Source organism: Diadema setosum, chromosome 6 (assembly GCF_964275005.1).
Source record: "Diadema setosum chromosome 6, eeDiaSeto1, whole genome shotgun sequence".
NCBI lineage: Eukaryota > Metazoa > Echinodermata > Echinoidea > Diadematoida > Diadematidae > Diadema > Diadema setosum.
Window position 1 is genome coordinate 39,444,510 of NC_092690.1, and position 20,383 is coordinate 39,464,892.

A 20,383-nucleotide genomic window follows, 5' to 3' on the forward strand; every position below is an offset into this window, starting at 1 on the left:
ATTATACGGATTCAAATTTTTACAGTGGTTGTTTCTATCCCTAACTCACATTTTAGAACTATTTTAAAGCACTACTGCTGGGTTTTTGTTTCATGTGCAAATGGTAAATCATGCTTTTAATCAGTTTACCCTGTTCTTGAAAAGGTACTCTAATATTTTCAAGGCACTCCTTCCTTTTCAAATGGGCATACAACACAGCTGGACTCACTGGGCAGGAAGTTCTGGGGACCTTATGGCCTACTCTTTATGTTCTTTTCTTCCTCAACAGAGATGCAACACTCTTTTTTCTACCAAAATGAATAGCATGTAGAGTTGGCGGCTGGTTTGTGTAACCCAGAGAGTCACAGAAATCTGCCTCGTATGCCTTTGTAGGTATATGGCAGCCACAAAAATGTACCTGTAGTCAAGAAAAATGCATCTTCCATCATAGGCCTCATAGATTATATCTGGAACATTTTTTGAGCACTTCATTCCTTCCTTATTTACTAAAAGGTAATAGACCTTTGTTGAGCGCCCCGTAGTCTTTCCAGGTAGCATTTTCCGCACTCGTCCTCCTAGAGAAATAATCTTTTCCCCTAAGCTCTCCTGAGTCCATTTCTTCCCGTGTGTTGGTACAACACCGGAAAGAATGAACGTTTTGCCACGAAATAATGGCAAATTTTCAGGTAACTCCCTTAAAGGCATTCTGAAAATACTAGAGTGTGCACGTAAATCTTCCAAAACAGCATCATTCCTGTTGACCTCATCTACATTTCTTGGCTTTGGACACCAGCCCTTTGTCTTTAACAGTTTTCTTAGTGAATAGCCCCTGAACAAGGCTTGTATTCTACAGGCAGACATGTGCTTCTTTGTATAAAGTGTGAAGTCTTCAACTGCCTCTGTCATCTTAATGTCGTATGAAAGCTTTCTGTACAATGCCAAGAGGAAGGCTAGCTGGGGGTCAACTCTATATTTACTCCCATGCCTAGTTGTATGCTTGAAATAATAACTACTGTGAATGTAGTTTATGTGTTCACCACCTTCTGTTAGAATGTGCAGGTGGTTCATGAAATGCCGCGAGTAGTCTATACTTTACCATATATGGAGTTAGGTTTCGCCAGGTAAATCGCACACAAAATAATTTGTAATAGCGCTCTGCGAGATCTTTGTACTCTAATTTGGTATGTTCCTTCTATCCCCAGCTATAATCTTCTTGTTTGAGAGACCCTTCTGGTTTGCCATCCAGTAAAGTTGGTCGAGGTTCCTCCTTCAAAATGTTGTACATAAGGAATATTGAGTTGTATATCTGTGTTGCAAGATTACATTCAGTGATGGCAGTCAGGCCATCATGCTTAGAGTATTCCTTTATTTGTTCTTGAGTTTCAAAAGGTAACACTCGTTTTGGTACAACATTGTGCAAGACATGGGGATAATCATTGCTTCCAACATTTTTGATGATTCCGTCAATACTCGGAGCATGGCTTTTGTTCAGAGAGATGGGCTCTGGATTACAAGATTTATCAAAATGAATTTGGAAATTTCCCTGTCTTACACCTCTTTTATTGATACATGTATTTGTTGTCAAGTTTTCAAGAAGAACTTTCTTGGAACTCACCCCTGATTTCTTATTACTTTCGTACAGTATCTTTCCCACTTCAAGGATGAGTAGTTTCTCGACTATTCGAGTAAAGCCATGCATGGGATCAAATATAGGGGAGGAGGGATTCTGGGTGCTTCCTGTCAAGGTAGGATTGGTCGATCAGTCCGGAGTCCACTCTCTGCTACTTGTGCTTTGTCTTCTTTGTCACATTCATGGTAGAAATTCCATCCCCTTTGGGATGTTGGACTAAGTACACCTGAACCATCCAAAATCTTGATCAGAAACATTTCATCACAACTGAGATAAATATCTGAATCATCACAAACCCTCCTCAGTTTTTCACATATATTGTACTTTGAAAGATTTTCTTCTAAATTTTCCCTTGAATCACTTTCATAAAATATTGAAAAGGGATAAATATGATCAGGGCTTTGATATGGCACACTATGCAGATACAAATCGTGGTTCACAAGTGATAATGCCAAAGAGGTACTGTGTCTTCCAGCTATCTTTCGTCCATCACCCCATAGCCTGATACGCAATTTACCTTTGATATATGGGTATTTAACTCTTTATGTGCCATGGTGGAAACCCCCTGTGTGCCACGTTATTCTGAGACACGAAGGTTGTCATGCTTTGAGAAAGAATTCTATGTTTCCAATTTGTATAACTTCTTCAAATTTCTGTTAAGCTGTACATAATAGTGAGCAAAGTGTTGGAGGAATGCCAAACTTTGCTTCGACATACATTGTATGACAAATCTATTTTCAATATTTCTTTTAAATGACCAGTTGCTACATTACTGTAAAGGCATGACTTTTGCACATAAAACCATGGCAGAAACTTAGAATGTAAACGCAAATCTAGTTAGGAACACCGCTTGATAGTTAATCACCACATAGACTGCAAGCCGTAAGTGAGAGGAACAAAAGCGCAAGAAACGCTTTCATTGTACCGGGGGATTAGCGATTTATCGATCGGTTTCGGCGGTTTTGTTTGTTGAGCAGAATATGCGAAGTTGGCACGCCGTCGACTGAGTCGGACGTGCGAACGTGGCACACAAAGAGTTAAATGTCAAAATCTCTAGCAAGCGAGATGGGTCTGTAATCCATCCTGTTGAAGTGCGCTGTGGTGAAAGGATACAAGAAAATTCTTCCTTGTATTGCCTTTTTGCTACCATTTCTTCAGCATAACTGGGCAAAATACCAGGGATGGCTTTTCGTAGTTGCTTCATGAGCCTAGTGCCACAGTAATTGTCTGCTATGTGCACCAGGTCTTCTCCTGACACAGGATGCAGAGATTTGTACATGGCACAAACTGCGGCATGTGAAGGGTCTTTGTCGGGTTGTGATTGTGCTTGAGACAACTTGATATTTTGTAGGTTATCCCCAAAGCACTGTTTTGGACTTTTCGCTGATAGAGATTAGTTCTTTTCAGAGATATCAGACTTTTGAAGATGCAAGGTCTTGAGACTGGTAGCGAACAGTCTATCCCTTTCAGCCCTCAACTCTGTCAGTACTTGTATCTTTCTCTGCTTGTCACCAACTCTGAACTTTTCTAGCAGTATTTCCAGTGCTGGAAAAGTTGTGTGACTTCTTTTCTTAGGATTATCAAATACAGATTGGGAGTCTATGCCATTTGCTTTGAGGCATTCACAAACAAACTTCCACCCCCTCTTCCTAATATGGGCCATAAACCCAACATACTGAAATATCGCAGACACTTTAAGCCAGACACTTTCTGCTTGAAAATAGCATGGTACTTTCTTACCAAATAATGAAAAATACTCCATCACACCTGAATCAGAAGTCAGGTCTTGTTCTTCAGTTCTGTTTGTGTGTTCTTGGGATTCACTGGCTTTTGCGCATTGAACAGTATTGGAGTCCTCCTTGTAATTAAGATCATGAGATTGCTCTTGATTAGATTCCATATCCATTAATTCATGCAACAGAAGTCTTCTTCTCTTTTTGTTCCTCCTACTTTTACTTTGCCTAAGTACAGTCATCAGTGCATCTTTCAATATCCATGCTCTCTTCTTCCCCCGAAGCAAAAACGCAGGATGCTCACCACAGTAATATTCAGACAAGATCTCATCAATTAGAGTGTATCCATGTTTCAGTATATCAAAATCAGCAGTTCTGAAAATATCACAAGATATGTATTGCTCTCCAAATACATGTGCCATGGCTACACTATGCCCCAGAAAATCAAGGAATTTCATTTCCACAATTTCGTCAATATTTGTCACAAGGGTACTCTTGCATCTTTGTTGAGTATCTCCTTTATTCACATTTGGAGAATTTCCTTGTTCAGAATTGCGATCTGCCTTCTTCCCTGGAATCGGCTCCCCCACACAATTTTCGCTCCTCCCACAATTTTCCTCATTTTTTTGCTGTGCAGTCTCCCCTTCTTCTACATGTTGAAGATTCGCTTCTTCAAAATGGTGATCTGTTTTCTGCCCTTGAACTGATTCATCAACATTGATTTGGCTCTCCTCGAAAGTTTTCTCCAGTTTTACGTGTGGAGAGTCCTCTTGTGCATTTGAAGGATTTTCTTGTTGAGAATCATGACCTGCTTTTTCCTCTGGCATTGGTTGACCCACACTGTTTTGACTCTTTCCAGAAGCATTCTTGCTTATTCCGTGTAGAATATCCCCTTCTACATTTGCAGGATTTTTCTCTTCAAAATCATGATCTTTCTCCCCAAGGACTGGTTCACCGACAATGTTTTGGCTCTTCTCTAAAGTTGTTTTGCTTCTTTGGTATGGATCGTCCTTTTCTGTGTTTGGAGGATTTTCTTGTTCAGAATCACGTTCTGCTTTCACCTCTTGCATTGCTTTACACACATTGTTTTGACACTTCTCAGAAGAAGTGTTTCTTTTGTGTGGAGTATCCTCTTCTGCGTCATTTGGAGGCCGATTCTCACTGTGCACATATCCTTGCTCAAAATGATGACTGTCCCTGTCAAATGCGGGAGGCTGGTCTACTTCATTTTTCATTTTTGATTCTTGCAGGTTCACAACAATCCTTCCATTTCTGTTTGTTGCGACGCATTTTTTTGGGTCCACATGTCTGCTTCGTACATCCTGTCTTCTTTGGACCTTCAGAGGAGATGGGACATCTGGCTGTCGGAATACAGTTCGTTTGTGTTGTTTGCTGTGCGTCTTGGTTGTTGTCGTATTTTGTTCCAGGCTTGGGAAGTCCTCGTCATACGTACTTGAACTTGGTGTGAACAGTGTGTGAGGACTGTGTTGCTGTCTTGACTGAGGAAGGGTTGGTGATCGGGGTTCAAGAATATTTTTCTGACACATGACTGCACCTGCAAAAGAATATGGTTCAAGGGTAAAAGAGAAATTAGTGTTTTTAAGTGTGTCAATAGCTCATCAAATCGAGATGACACATAACACTATTGTTATAAAGTTCTTGCAAATGACAGCCATAATACACAGTTACGAAGTATATCAATGGCTTTTATTTTCTACAACTACGCACAGAGTATCAATAATAAGAAACCTGACATGCATGACTTTGTGAGAAAATCATAAAATAAATTTAATTAATAACAAAACTTTACATCGTAAGTTCAGTTATATCAACTGTGAATGATGCAGACAAAAATCACCTCATTCTTAAAACCATTACGAAAGAGATGGCAAAAATTGCTCATTGCACTGTGTAGAATGTCATGTGTAGTCCGTATCATGAACATGATAAGGATCAATGACATGCTTTTTAAAAATGCCTTTTTCTTGTCAATCACTGGATCAAACCGTTGGAGAATTTCCACAGCTGGTAGAAAAATGGTCATGATACATGTAGTTTAATTATAGTGTAATATCTAAAAGAAAATTTTCATAATGCCTATTATTAAGTGATTAATTAAGACTGAAAGTCTGATTGTTTTCTAGACTTTTATAACAATATTTAATTACAAGTCTATACTAAGACTAGTTTGAAAATAAGATACCATGTGAGCAACTGACCTATGTAAACACAACTCATGCATCCTAAGAGATACAAGTGACATCTTAGCTCATAATATGAAGAGTTTGTTTGCAAAAACCGATAAGTCCATATTTGCCAAATGGAGATATTTGCGATTAAAGGTCAAGAAAAATAAAGAGAGTAATAAGAAAATGTTTGCTTCTTTTGACCATAACTTCAAAAATATACCTTTATATGTAGTGACCAATATATCATTTAAAAGGTATTATTTTGTACTTTATGACAGAGATCGTACTTCAAAATCTTCAAAAATGGACTTATCGGTTTTTGCAAACAAACCCTTCATATATTCCTCCAAGGAATACCGGGAAGGTGCAATACCTGGATATTGTGTACACTTCACTTTCACATTTAACATATCATTGCGATCTACACGCATTCTAACAGAAGTAACAAACTTTGTGATACCATCACAGGCAACAGTGTCCCAGGTTTGGGCCCAGCAACTTACAAAGGTGGTTGATATTGTTATTACGGTAGCTGTAAGTCTTTGATTTATCTGGAAATGGCACCAGATCATTGTCTATTTCTGGAAGAATCAGACCCAAATTGCACTTGTTGCATGCTTCCCCCTCCCTATTAAAGCACTTTGAGTGACAGAAAGGAGGGCATTCTTCCGCTGTGTCTGGTAGTAGTTGTGCCTGTATGAATGCTCTTTCAGTTTCCTCATTGTAGCCCTAAAGGCCTTCTCTTTGAAATCCGACCCAATTTTTTTCAAGTTACCTTCGGTTTTGATGCTGATGTCCTTAAGCTTTCTGCACGGCAGAGATATGGTGGTGTCAGCTACTAGGGAGTTGTTTTGCAGTGGAACTACAACAGCATGTTCTGTAGAAATGTTTATTTCTTTTAACATCACCTCCATGTTAAGATCAGTTGCCTGTATGAAATAACAATTGAAAAGAAAAGAATTATTCAAAGCATGTATACATACAAGACACAAAATACCTTCAATGCCCCAATGAAGTGTTAAATGTAATCTAAAAATCTAAACATATGTTTTAATTTTAGAATTAAATTTTCTGAGATATAATTTCTGGTCACAAATGAAATGCTTTAGTTCATATACATATTGATTCTAAACATGTCTGAAAACTCTGAATTTAGTATCGTTCCAAAGGGAAATGTGTCATATAAGAATATCACATATTTATAGCAAAGAATTCACATAAGGAAAATTATAAATGGTAAAAGTATAAAAGCTCCACATTTCATCCAGTAGAAGCACAGAAAATTTTCAAAGACTGACAAATCATCTATGTGACATTATAGAATGAGAGATTAATATTCATGAGGACTAATCCATTATACTGAGAGAGGTGTCAACTGCAAATTGATATGCTAATGCCCAGTTTTGATTAAAGTTATGCCGCTTAAAATTATTGTGTTATCAAAATCAGTTAAATGCACTTTTAAAGTCACCATGTAACATCGTGGAAGTTCAATTAAAAAGATTGATGTCAGAGCTTTACAATGATGCTAAGATGGATAAATAAATGGCTTAAAATACAAAAGCTTGGAAAACATATTTGTAAAGATTGTAAGTACAGTTGAACCTCTCGTATCCGGACAAGTCGGGACCGAGGCTCATCCAGATAAGGGATTTGGCCGGATACGGGAGACTCAATGCTTTATACACGTACATGTACATAATTATACATACATGTACACATGTACTGATGTAGCCCATTGTAGTACCACATGTAGTAATGTGTATACTGCAACCTTTTCATTGTTACATTTGGGGATGTTTGGGGATGTTAAAATGTCTGAAGGTTAGCCATTTGGAAGGAAATTTGATGTAATGTATACATGTTAATCATGTTGGAAGTAATTTGTAATTCATGTGTGTTTGTGTAGGAGTTCTCAAGGAGTTGGGAATCCCCTTTTCCTCCCATAATCATTTTTTTTTTAAAAATCACGGCGAGATTGCGTCCGTATAATAGAGAGATCCGGATAAAGGGAGGCCGGATAAGAGATGTTCAACTGTACAATATTTATGGGCAAATATTACATGATAATCTAAGTCTGTCAGTCATTTATTCTAACACACAGTCTACGTGAGAAGGCTACTATGAAAAATCATGCAGCCAGAAGATTTTTCAATCTTTAAGGCATAATTTTAAAAAGTAATATTTTCAGGACTTTGATTTTACACCAGAACAGAGACTTGAAGAACTGTGTATTTAAGATATTTTCAAAGGGACAGTTTGGTTCAGAATTTAATAAATCTCAAAAGAAACAAAAGAGAAAAACTCTCTGACAAAACAGTGCAGAAATGATGAAAATCAGATAAAAAACAAGGAAGTTACATGACATTTTGAAATTTCACATATTTTCGGAAAACACTTACAAGACCTTTTCCTCTTACAGAAATCTGTGGTGCAGGGGTCAATTGAGACATGAGCTAACTGTGAACTGGCTTATTGTAAATATCCAGTCATGTTCATTACCCAACTTATGGTATTTTGTAATCCACAGACAGCAAGTCACAAATTTTTGTATCATGAACTAATTTCCATGATGTTCTTCATTCGCAATCAAACTTTGCTTGAGTAAAAATAAATTTCTATGCACTACATCAACCGCCAGCTGAGATGCCCCAACCCTGTCTTTTATTTTGTCACCGCATTGAAGAATAAGGTGTTGTAACTTCGAAGCCTTGCATAAACTGCAGTCTTGATAGTCGCATCTCATGAATACTATATAACATGTTTTGCTTTACAATGTAAGTAAAGTTTTTACTGAAAATTCATACTTTTGGATGCGTTTTTCATATTTTTGAAGCTATCTCTAATTACTTCAAACTGCCAGCAACTTTTAAACACATCGGGCAAATCCTGCCTGTTAGTGGTGTAAACCACATGCATTAACCCGTCCCACACTATCCCGGTTCTGCAAAACCCATTTTTAACCCGCAATGTGTATAAGATGGGACTGAGTGGAAACTTTTAAAAGTAGAGGATACCTTTTACAGACCTCCCAAAATGCAGCAAAACATTAAATATGAACCTCAGGGGACTTGCTTAGGCCACTGCTTAGAAATTTGGAAGTCAACCGTTATCTGAAATATGAATAATGCACAAAACTCAACTACTCAGTAGTTCTGTGTGTCAGCCACACTTAAGCCTGTTTGTTACAGTCTTCTGTATGTGGGCAATTCCATGGTATAGGACACAGGTGCCAAAAATTCAAAATGATATTCGTTTCAAACACAATACATTTTCAGACAATACTTGAGTTGAAGTTTTTAAGAATCATTGTTTTTCAATAAAAGCAGCCATTTTGATTTTCAAAATGGCTACCAAAATATGCCTATAACTCAATGGTAAAAAGAGTGTATTGTCATATAACTTACGCTCTGTATCCATTTCACTAGTACCGGTACTCTAAACAACAATCTTTTATATGTATGCAGTTACCAGAGAAGTCTTTTACTACACAATAAAAAAAAAAGCTGATTGCTTTAAAGAATTTGATAAAAACTTTTAATTAGTTTGACAATGATGGATGTAACGTCAGTTACTAAAAACAAGGAATTTCTAACTTTATTAAGCAAAGAAAGTGAGCTGTATGATGTACATGTAACTTGGGATTTCTAATGCATGCCCATATGTCTTCCTTTTAATACCAGAAATAAGGATACTTGGCATACTGGAGAGTCAAAATGAACACTACAAAATGTGTATCGTCAGCTACCGAAACGTCATACATGAGTATGTAACGTCAGTTACCATGACAGTAATCATAACTGAGGCAAATGTTTTTACTTTAGGCCATTTCAATACATCTGGGAAGTCAAAGTTATCAACAAAGAGCAGCAATCCCTTTGATAGGGAATGATGTCATCACCGTGGTACATGTACATGTCCATGGATACATTTTTACTTCATTTTATTTCATTTTATTTTTAATTTTAGGGTATCTATTCATTTATTTATCATGATTGTCATTTTTTTTTTTTGGGGGGGGGGGGGGCTTGAACTTTTGATTTTCGATTTAGCACAAGTTTAAGGTAGATTTATCATCTGGAAGTTTAGATTTACCATGACACATGCAGTATATGCCATATATGTACTCAAATTACTTTTTAGTACATTCCCAGTCCTACGGATGATAAAGCTACTTTGTACCAAAGTTTGTAGGCCTAATCAGTGATGTGGTTGCATGGTAACCACCTTTTCTATAAAAAAGCTTGTGCACAGCTGTATACCATCAGTTTTAAATTCTTTACTAATGTTTGCGTTTGCTAGCATTTTTTTTTTCTGGAAGCTTAGTTAAGTTTCTACCTCAAGGCAAATGCACAAACAGATATTTCTTCGCTTGCTTTAGTTAATGTATTATCTTGTATTATGGTACATAAGGCATGTACAAAAATGTACTCATTACTGTTTGAAACTTCACACTAAAGTTGTTCAAAGTGAGAGGTGATTCTAGGGTTTAAAAAAATGCTCATATTTGTTGATTATTTCATTTCATTAAAGCAGTGACATTTTGTAATACATGATGATTATGAACAGGAAAATTTGTTTATATTGATCTTAGAATTCTTTCATTGCAAAGTCCAATTTCTTGGTATCTGGAATGTACTTGCAAGCTTTGATATATCAGTGGAAAGGAAAAGAAAAACAGTTATATTACTTCAAGCAAGGACTATACCAATAATGCTCTTCTTTGACAAAAAAAAGAGCATGTTTCTTCTTCACAGAAAAATATTACAAGTGTGACTCTTTTCATTTAAATGAATTTATGGAGATCATCTTTTATGACCCTAACAATGCCTTGAAGGAGAAGGAGTAAAATAAAGAAAAGAAGAAGAAATATATCACAGTAGATTTCATACATATTTATGCATACATTTGTATATGTTTTTTCCCCATGACCTGAAAGATATTTTTTCACACGCAAAAATATCCATGTTTTGTGTAGTACTTACAGGGTATTATGGGTGGGGCACTCTAGATAGAAACTTTCCTGTTCATAAAAAAAAACCTTAGTTACTGTAAAAGTGGAAATTTTCGCGGTGTTCAAATTTTCGCGCATTTCGCACAACCAGAAACTAGCGCGAAAATAAAAGCACGCGAATATTTTTGCTTGCCATATGTGCCTGTGTGTGATGTCTTGATTCCGCGGAATTAAAAACATGCGAAACTCTTCCGACCCGGCCAAGCGCGAAAAATTAGTCACGCGAAAATATCCACTTTTACAGTATGTCAATATATTTATACTTGGAACTGCTTAATCTAAATGGTTCTGTGTAATCATAACTGTTGAATAAGAATACAGTCTTAAGACAAATGTCAAGAAATATCCTCTGGTGCATTTACATTATTTTTGCACAACTGTGCTATGGCATTGGGGGGGGAGGGGGAATGTCCCCCTAAGGGCCCCACCCCATTTGTGTCTTTAGATTTTGTTTTAATTTTTTGCTAAGTAATTGCCTGGGATTGTTACTGGTATACTGCAGCAGTTTAATAACCTGTTAAATAAATTAGTTCTATGAGCTGTAAACCCCATAGCAAAAGTATGTGTAACGTCAGTTACGTAATGTCAGTTACTGACATGTTTACCTTTAATTTTTCATAGAACACAAAGAAAATGGACTAATGTTTCATTTCATTTGTGTATTTATAATTGATGAACCAAGGTATGATTCCATATCAAACAAATCATACTGAAAGGTCAGAATTATGAAATATCACAAAACTATTCCAAATCATGGTTTTGCATGTGTAAACCCTATGGCAAATGTAAGCGTAACGTCAGTTACCGTCATGCCTTCACTGAAATTGGCATGGTGCTAAAAGGAAATAAAAAGTGCACATTATTTTGCACAACTGTTCCTAAGAACCTAGGTATTTTGCCATATTAAACACATATAAACTAGACGTCAGGGACATGAGATATTTCCATTTAAATCTATACCATAATTTCCCATGTCCTTTTTCCGTAACGTCAGTTACCGTCACATTTTCACTTGCTATGCGATAACAAATGCAGTTTGAGAGAAAAACTTTCCGCCTATTTCTTCATTCTCATGGACTCATTCATCAATGCTAATCACAAGCCCCAGGTGCTTTCATTCACCAAACTACAACGTAAACAATTTCATGAAAATCCTTACACGTAACATCAGTTACCGTGGATTTGCCCATTTGTTATCTATAAACACAAATCTAAAAGTACAAGAGCTGATGTAATAACATATAGAGTGTGTGGCAAGAACGAGGCTTGTGTTGATGAACTTTCTTCACAAAATATACATGATGGACACACATGCAGTGCATGGGTCTGCAAAGCTAGCCCAGTAATGTACTGGAATTTACGGTGAGCCCCGAAAAAATTCAATTCAAAATCTAACGGTCAAAATAATGTACTAAATGTTAACTTCCACTTTCAATACTTTATGGGAGTTTCTTAAAGGTAGGGAATCCCATTTGCATGCCTTAAATGAAGAGTTGTATAAACACAGTGGTATGTTGAAGAGAGTATCATTTTAGAAACTCCCATAAAGTATTGAAAGTGGAAGGTAACATTTAGTACATTTTTATTGACCGTTAGATTTTGAATTGAATTCTTTTCGGGGCTCACCGTAAATTCCAGTACATTACTAGGCTACCTTTGCAGACCCATGCACTGCGTGTGTGTCCATCATGTATATTTTGTGAATAAAGTTCATCAAAACTTACAAACATTTCTATATACATTCTTGCCACACACTCTGTATGTTATTACATCAGCTCTTATACTTTTAGATTTGTGTCTATAGATAAAAAATACAGAAGACTGCAACAAAAAGGCTTAAGTGTGGCTGACACAGAGAACTACTGAGTAGTTGAGTTTTGTGCATTATTCAAATTGCAGATAACTGTTGACTTCCAAATTTCTAAGCAGTGGCCTAAACAAGTCCCCTGAGGTTCATATTTAATGTTTTGCTGCATTTTGGGAGTTCTGTACAAGGTATCCCCTACCTTTAAATGATACTCTCTTCAACATACCACTGTATTTAATATACAACTCTTCATTTAAGGCATGCAAATGGGATTCCCTACCTTCAATACCCATCAGAAAGTAACGCTCCTAGAATCCACATTTATAGTGTAAATATGCAGTTTGCAGTGATGCAACAGACAAATGTTTCACGCAGAGCTGTGCGATGGCAAGGGATTTCACTCACGATGAAAGCTCGTTTACATGTAACAGTGCGGTCGCGAGCTTTCATCAAGTGCGAAATCCCTGTCATTGTACGGCTGTAAGTGAAATAAAACATTTGTTTTGTTCAACATCTTGACTGTGATTTTTTTTTATTTAATGTACATCATCTCAAACAAAAATGGTCACATTTTACTTCACGAGCTAGCATGCCACATCCAGGTTGGATGTCTCACGGCTGGAGCGTGCATACTCCAAAATTCCTTCCCTCAAAGTATCGATCGATTACGAGCTCTTAGCCAATCAGATTGCAATATTCTTATTACAGTAGGTGTTGTACAATAAAAAATGGCAGTCTTCATGCCATCATGCAGGTATCACAGTGAAGTTCAAAATTCAAAGGAAATTTTTCACTCACTTAACCATTAACATGTATGGACAATTGTCTAAAGAAAGCAATAGTTTAGAGTAAGGTAAAAGTTAAATTAATTGAATAGAAAAAATTTCCAACATCGGAAAGCACACTGCAGGTTTGGCATTGCAAATACCGAAGGCAGTAAGTTAATGTGACAGCCCGCTCACGCAGGAGCGTCCAGGGGCTACATGTAGGTCGAGACGTGGGGTGCTTAGGAGTTCATGGAATGCAGAGCAAAAAGTTTTGACGAAGTTTTACCACACGTTTCTTACAAACTTGTCTGAGGTTTAGTGCAAATGAGACTACGAGAGTGATTATTTTCTTATGACGTTTTGATATTTTTAGAGATTCTCCAATCATCTTTTGATGCCAGATGGTAATGTGGGTTGGGAAGGAAGCCCGTCGCGGCTCGCACCCATTCAAGGCAGCATACTTGCAGGTTAATCCATACCATTACAAGTACAGGTTACACCACTACTATCAGTGTTACATGTTAAAAGTTGTGGAAAACCATGTTTACAATGCATTTGTAATATTTTGACTCAAATTAATAACATCAATGAATTCTTACACAACACTTACCATGTAGATCTCTCCGCAAACATAAGGGCCCAATCGATACTCAAGGTGCTCATCTTTTTCTCCTACCTCAGGTTGATTTTCTGCATGTAGAACCTGTCATTTCAAAGATATACAGTATGGAAATGTCATGAAGAAATTACAAAAATGTACATGAACATACTTACATGTACAATGTAAGTGTACACATGTACAATTGCAAGCAGAATTTTTCAACCCCCTCTTGCTTTTTGTACACTCTGGCAAATTGAATAACATTACAACTGCAGATTATTAGTGAATCATACAAGTGGTGAATAGATAGTTTAGTACAAATGCGTTTATACCAGATCAATAGTCTTTGATTTGCATACATTGTATAGTTAGAAACTTTGATCATTCATGCATGAAGAGATATGGTCCAGTGAGCACAGTATGGTCAGTTTCAAGGACATTGAAGACATACAGTATCTTTTCAATAATTTGCAGTTGTCATACATTGTTGTATGTTTATTATGTACACTACATACATATTTATAATAGTTCGATCTGTTGTAAGCACTTTGGGCCTTATGGAAAAAACGCATTATTCTGTTAGTAACAAAAATAATGATAATAATAATAATGATAATAATAATGTAGCACAGGGCCATGGTAGGTTAACCGTTATGCATACAAAGATTTTGTACATTGTACACAATGCATAGCACATGTACAGCTGTATGCAAATGAGTTATTAAAACAAAACGTCAAGTACATACCTACAGTATGCATTGTTTATTATGACAATTACTTTGAAAATGCAGCAGAAACTATGAGTGAAAATTTGAAAAGTTCTGAGTTAATTTGGGATATTTCAGCATACATGTACATGCACATGTATGTACATCACAGCAGAACTTTTGGGTCATACAAATTGTACGTCATTACCAAAGTTTGCTAACAAATGTGGAATCATGTGGGACGAAGTGGTAATGTCTGGACACTAAAATTGAATTTCCCATACAAATGAGATACAATGCGGTACATGTACGTACATGTTCCATGTACATGTACATCAATTACCTTCAACCTTGAACACAAAAGTAAATATTGATCACCCCTTTAACCTGACTATGAACATGTGGTTATTAGTGAAGGTGGACTTGTCCTTTAAGTCAATGTACCATCAAGTACAGAGAAAATAAAGTGTACAAATGAGACCCTCAGAGCCATTCCCCCCCCCCCATAATAACCATTTTGAAAATGTGCTGAGAGGGAGGCTTTGATATGTACGTACATGGAGTTCTACATGTATTGTGATGTTACCCCATTATCAATAATTAGTGTAAATTCAAACAACTTTATTCATGGATGGCTTGATGATAGATATCCTTGCGTTAATTAGAAATATGGTGATTTTTTTCTTTCTTTCTTTTCACATCATATGTTTGATTAATAGCATTCCGCAGCATTATATGTATACTGTACATGTATGTCATGTACCTGTACATCTACATGTACTGCAAATGTACAGCCAGCCCCACAGGTTTACACTTGGGTGGTGTTACCATGTTGTAGAGGAATTTAATACGAGATCAGTGAAAACCTCAAGCTCAGAAGCTAGGAAGGAGCTCTATCTATTTTATTTTACTGTTTGACTGTTACAATGAAATGATGTCCTTTTCTACTTTAATATTCATGTAAAATGAATAAGGAATATAATTCTATACATTAGTTACGAGATATTGTTTGAACAATTGACATTTGGGCAATTTTGAGGGAGGCTTAGATCTTTATATCTGGGTCTCATTTTTCAATACAAATTTATATCAGATATTAGACAGGTAAAGTCCTTATTTGTTAATGGTCATATCGTCTGTTGAGAATGAGAAGGGCGTTAAGTTGTCCTGAACACTATGGGCCGAATTCACGAAGGTGGTACAAATGAAACCATGGTTTAAACCATGGACAAAAAACATGGAGCGCCAAGTGTCACACGGAATATTTCGTTACGAAATTGGTCATTTCGTCGACAAAATGACCGTTTCGTTAACGAAATCATAATTTCGTGGACGAAATGTTCATTTAGTTACAAAATGTTGTCATTTCATTACAAAATAATCATTTCATCGACGAAATGACTGATTTCGTAACGAAATATTCCAAGCAACACTTGGCGCTCCATGGTTTTTGTCCATGGTTTAAACCATGGTTTCATTTGTACCACCTTCGTGAATTCGGGCCTATGGGTTTAGAGGCAACTTAACGCCCTTATCATTCTCAACCGACGATATGGGCATTTCCGTGAGTTGTGCGACATGACCACCAAAATTTCCGCATATTTCAGGAAAACTGATAATCTTAATAGCCATAGTTTGAAGTGTGTGAAACCAACTTTACATGTACCTTTAAGAAAAGTTCCCTTTTGTGCATTTTTATACCTTCTGAAACCAGAAAGCATTTCTTGACCTAAAAATCCCTAAAAATGCATTTTTGTTGCTCTTTGTGATTATTTTTTATATTTGAGGCTCAAATCAAACTTTGTTTGGTTTTACAAATCAAACTTTGTTTGGTTTTACAAATCAAACTTTGTTTGGTTTTACAAATCAAAAATATATTAATCTAGCAGTAAATAAAGTGGAGACCTCGATATAAGATATGTACTTCGGACACCAGCGTGCTTTTACCATGGAGCTACTGTTTAGTAGCTCCATGCTTTTACATAGCTCGGGAAGCTGCTGTAACGTGAGTTACCGAAACATGAACTTTTTAACCTAGCAATTTCACTATGCCCAACTGAGACATGGTATTTTGGATTATCAAATAACTATGCAGCACACATCCAAGAAATATGATGGGACTTACAGCTGTATAGTCTTTGCTTCAAATTCTCATAACAGAGGTCTTAAAATTGTAACGTGAGTTACCATGTAACGTGAGTTACTGACATGATTTTTCTTTAACACCAAGAAATGATATGAAGGTTGTGATTGTAAGTAACCAATGAGTACATGATTACTGAACTCTTGTATTAAAGGGAACGTAAACCCAAAGAGCAATGTGGATTGAGTGAAAGCAGCAACATTAGCAGAACACATCAGTGAAGGTTTGAGGAAAATCTGACAATCGATGCAAAAGTTATGATTTTTTAAAGTTTTGGTGTTGGAACCGCTGGATGAGGAGACTACTAGAGGTTATGACGTATGAGTGGACAACAATACAAAGAAAATATACAGGAAATTCAACAAAAATTCACTTTTCTAGCATTGTGAAAGAGCACTTGACTAACCGCTTTCAGAAAGCAGGGGGAATATTGCTACCCTTACATTATGTCGGTATCAAGATGATGGAATTCGTAATTTTGATGAAAAATGAATTTTTGTGGAATTTTCTTTATATTTTCTTGATATTGTTGTCCACTCATACGTCATAACCTCTAATAGTCTCCTCATCCAGCGGTTCCAATACCAAAACTGTAAAAATTCATAACTTTTGCATCGATTGTCCGATTTTCTTCAAACTTTCACTGATGCGTTCTATTAATGTTACTGTTTTCACTCAATCCACATTGCTCTTTGGGTTTACCTTCCCTTTAAGATTCTATTTCCAGTACATTGTTATTCTCTTGGTCTCTCTCTATCACCAAACCAACTGGTCTACATTGTACAATGTATTAATTACACATGTTTATCACATGTGCTTCAACAGGTTCCATATTTACTATTTAATATTACAGTGCATGTATACTGATCTGTTACAAAAGTTGTTTAAAGACATTTCCTCTAAAGCTGCATGGACCTTGTTCCAGCAAATTATCAAAATTTTGTGATAACTATTAATAGCCTCCTGATTGGGATAATCACTGCATGGTTACTCTTGAAAAGTTCTTGTTTTTGTAATTCAAGTGATTACTATTTGACATAAATTTCATAGTTTATACCTACCTGTATAGACCAAAGCCATTGTTTATGAGGCTGAAATATTTACATGTGAACAGAATTTTAAGATTGGAGCTCGCTTCCTGCTGCTTTTTCTGAGATTTTGAGAACTGAACATTGTGAATTTGACACGCTTATGTGTTTTATACTATTATACTCTGAGGTTTATATTGTTGCAAATCCTACAATGAAACTTTTCCATGTTTACTATAATTTACTTTACATGCTGATCTATTACCAAAAACTTGTTGAATGTGAACCTCATTATCACACATTTTCTTTCAGAGCTAGACAGTCATGTACCTTAAAGCAAACTATCAACATTTTGTGATATTGACAGTTAGCCTCCTGATCACAAAATATTTACTATTCATGTTTTTCATTGGGATTTACTGCTTCAGTCTGCTTGATTACTCTAGAAAATACTGGTATACTTTTTACATGTATGTACAATTCAAATAATGGCTACTTGACATTTCATAGACCAAAGCCATTGTATTTTAAGGCTTAAACATTTATGAACATGTTTTATTAAACTGATCAATACTGGTAGCAGATACAGTGTAACTAAAATCTATCTGCATCAGTTTCTGTAATTCAAGTCTAATTTCTGTACCATTTAGTATAGAATTTGTAAACCAATCAAACATACAAACAATTGATTATTGAGTAATTCAAACAATTATCAAATAATTGGAATAAAAATGGCATTGTTTAAAAGTTAAAAGATTTATTGAAATATTCATTTTTGAACCTTTAAACTCTCCACAGACTACACGTACAGGTCTCTAGTCTCGTGACTCAGTGTATTAAATGGAATAGTTTATGGATGACTTGTTTTATCTAGATAGCCTGAAATCCATTTAAATCTAGTAAAATAAAAAAAACAATCAAATCAAATTCTCAATTAAATCCTCAATTTCTGATGCATTTGTTAACTGGAAAAGAGTGTAATTTAATGAAATAGACTAAGTTTCATATCATTTTGTTCAATACAATTTTTGTCTCAGTACAAATGAAAGCTTGGAAAACGACTCAATTAAAAATGAAATTTATCTTCAAGTTGGTATTCTCAATGTAAAGTTTCCTGCCTTTTGGTAATTTCATGGATAAAATGGAATTAATTACTGTCAGATCAATGTTCAAATCAATTTAGATTCTTTATTCATTGAGTTTGTTTGTGAATTATTAGGACAAAAAAATTGTCGTGTGATCATGTGGACAAACTGTAATACCCCTTTCAGGTAATTGTGGATGAGGATAGAGCACTAAGTCGTAAAATTTCGATTACATGAACGGGAGAGGAGTAGAAAAGTGCGCATTATTTTGATGCTGCTATTATGCGCATAATTGCAGCATGAGGAGTAGATCGAGAATACATGAACGCGTTTTACGACTTATCCGCACTAACATTCCACAGTTCGGTCAAAGGTCACTCGATTTCCCGCACAACCGCTGATTGCTGAGCTTGAGCGCGCGAGAGGTGTGCATACACGTGAGTTATAGTATACGCAGTTTTGCAGTTGTACACGCACGTGCATGTGTCGATAGAAATATTCTCCCCAAGCCCCTCGTGAGCGCGCGCTTGAGGATATTCACCAGAAACATTACGTCATTATAGAGGCGTGCGCCGTAACCATGACAAATAACTCCGTCCTTCGCACCATTATATGAACGGGTGCTCGTAAAAGTAGTGCGCACTTCATGGGATATATGAACGCGATTTTGACTACTTCATCCGCATTATTTGGATGCGGATAATTGAACCGCGATTACCTGAAAGGGGTATAACGTGAGTTACCGCTCCACATGATACCTGGAGAATGTAAGACAGTTTGAATTTTTACCATACTCGGTGATGTATGTTGCTAGTCCATGACTTTGACACAATAGACTTTAAAGTCTCTCTGTTTCTTGTTTGAGGAAACTTTTGAATATATAAGACATGCCAAATTTTTGCATGTCCAAATTATGTAACGTGAGTTACCGACATTTGTAGTGTTTTTTCTCATAGTTCTCATAACAGTCTGCGAATGTAATGTTGCTGTGAAGTAGGATGGAGGTGCATGATACTCATTCACATATAGTAACTCATATCACTAATTCTGAAAATCCAGGACTGATTTTCTTATTTACTAGATAAATCTATGTACCCACCTATTTTGCTAGTCACTGACTACGCACGCAAAACGAGCAAGTTTTAACACAGAACCAAGTAGAGTGCACACCCCACTCCCCCTGACTCCCCACCCTGACTCCCCCACTTGCGCCGTCCACGGGCGCCATCTTCCTCGAACACCGCCGCAGCCCTTGGGAGTCCCAAGCAGTGGGACATGTCAAGGAGCGGGGATGGTGGGTGGGTCATACGTGGGTACATAGATTTATCTAGTAAATAGGAAAATCAGTCCTGGATTTTCATAATTTACAGCAATAAATCAATGTACCCACCTATTTTGCTAGACTTACACTGATAACGTCTAGGAGGCATGTCCCTCTGGGAGGAAGGGTCCACCAGGAGTCAGGCAATACTTCCTGCGACGGTCAGCACTGCAGAGGCGAAGGATTCCTCCCCGGATGGGATGTCCCGCAGGTAGTGAGAAATGAAGGAGTTGGAAGAACGCCAGTATGCTGCTTTCTGGATCTCCGCTAGAGGCACCCCTTGAAAAAGTGCCCAGGAAGTGCTAATGCCATGCGTATCATGGGCCCAGGGGGGTAGCTCCTGGTAGTAAGGCTTCTGTACCAGCGGCCTGGATGGCTT

The 20,383-nt window shown here is 36.8% G+C and overlaps 1 protein-coding gene across 1 annotated transcript; it reads right to left on the bottom strand.

Moving 5' to 3' along the window:
- Window positions 1–3,002: 3,002 nt before the first annotated feature.
- Window positions 3,003–19,990, bottom strand: LOC140229792 (uncharacterized). The gene is made up of 2 exons (XM_072310026.1): window positions 19,876–19,990; window positions 3,003–4,897 (listed from the first exon to the last, which is right to left on the bottom strand). The coding sequence occupies exons 1-2, from the start codon at window positions 19,988–19,990 to the stop codon at window positions 3,003–3,005; spliced, it is 2,010 nt and encodes a 669-aa protein (XP_072166127.1).
- Between the last annotated feature and the right edge of the window lie 393 nt (window positions 19,991–20,383).

Excerpts from the sequence above, each read along its gene's own strand:
- LOC140229792 (XM_072310026.1), bottom strand. The coding sequence starts at position 19,990 with ATGACCCACCCACCATCCCCGCTCCTTGACATGTCCCACTGCTTGGGA. Across the intron at positions 4,898-19,875 it reads GCGCAAGTGGGGGAGTCAGG|GTGCAGTCATGTGTCAGAAA; the intron begins GTGGGGAGTCAG and ends ATTCTTTTGCAG.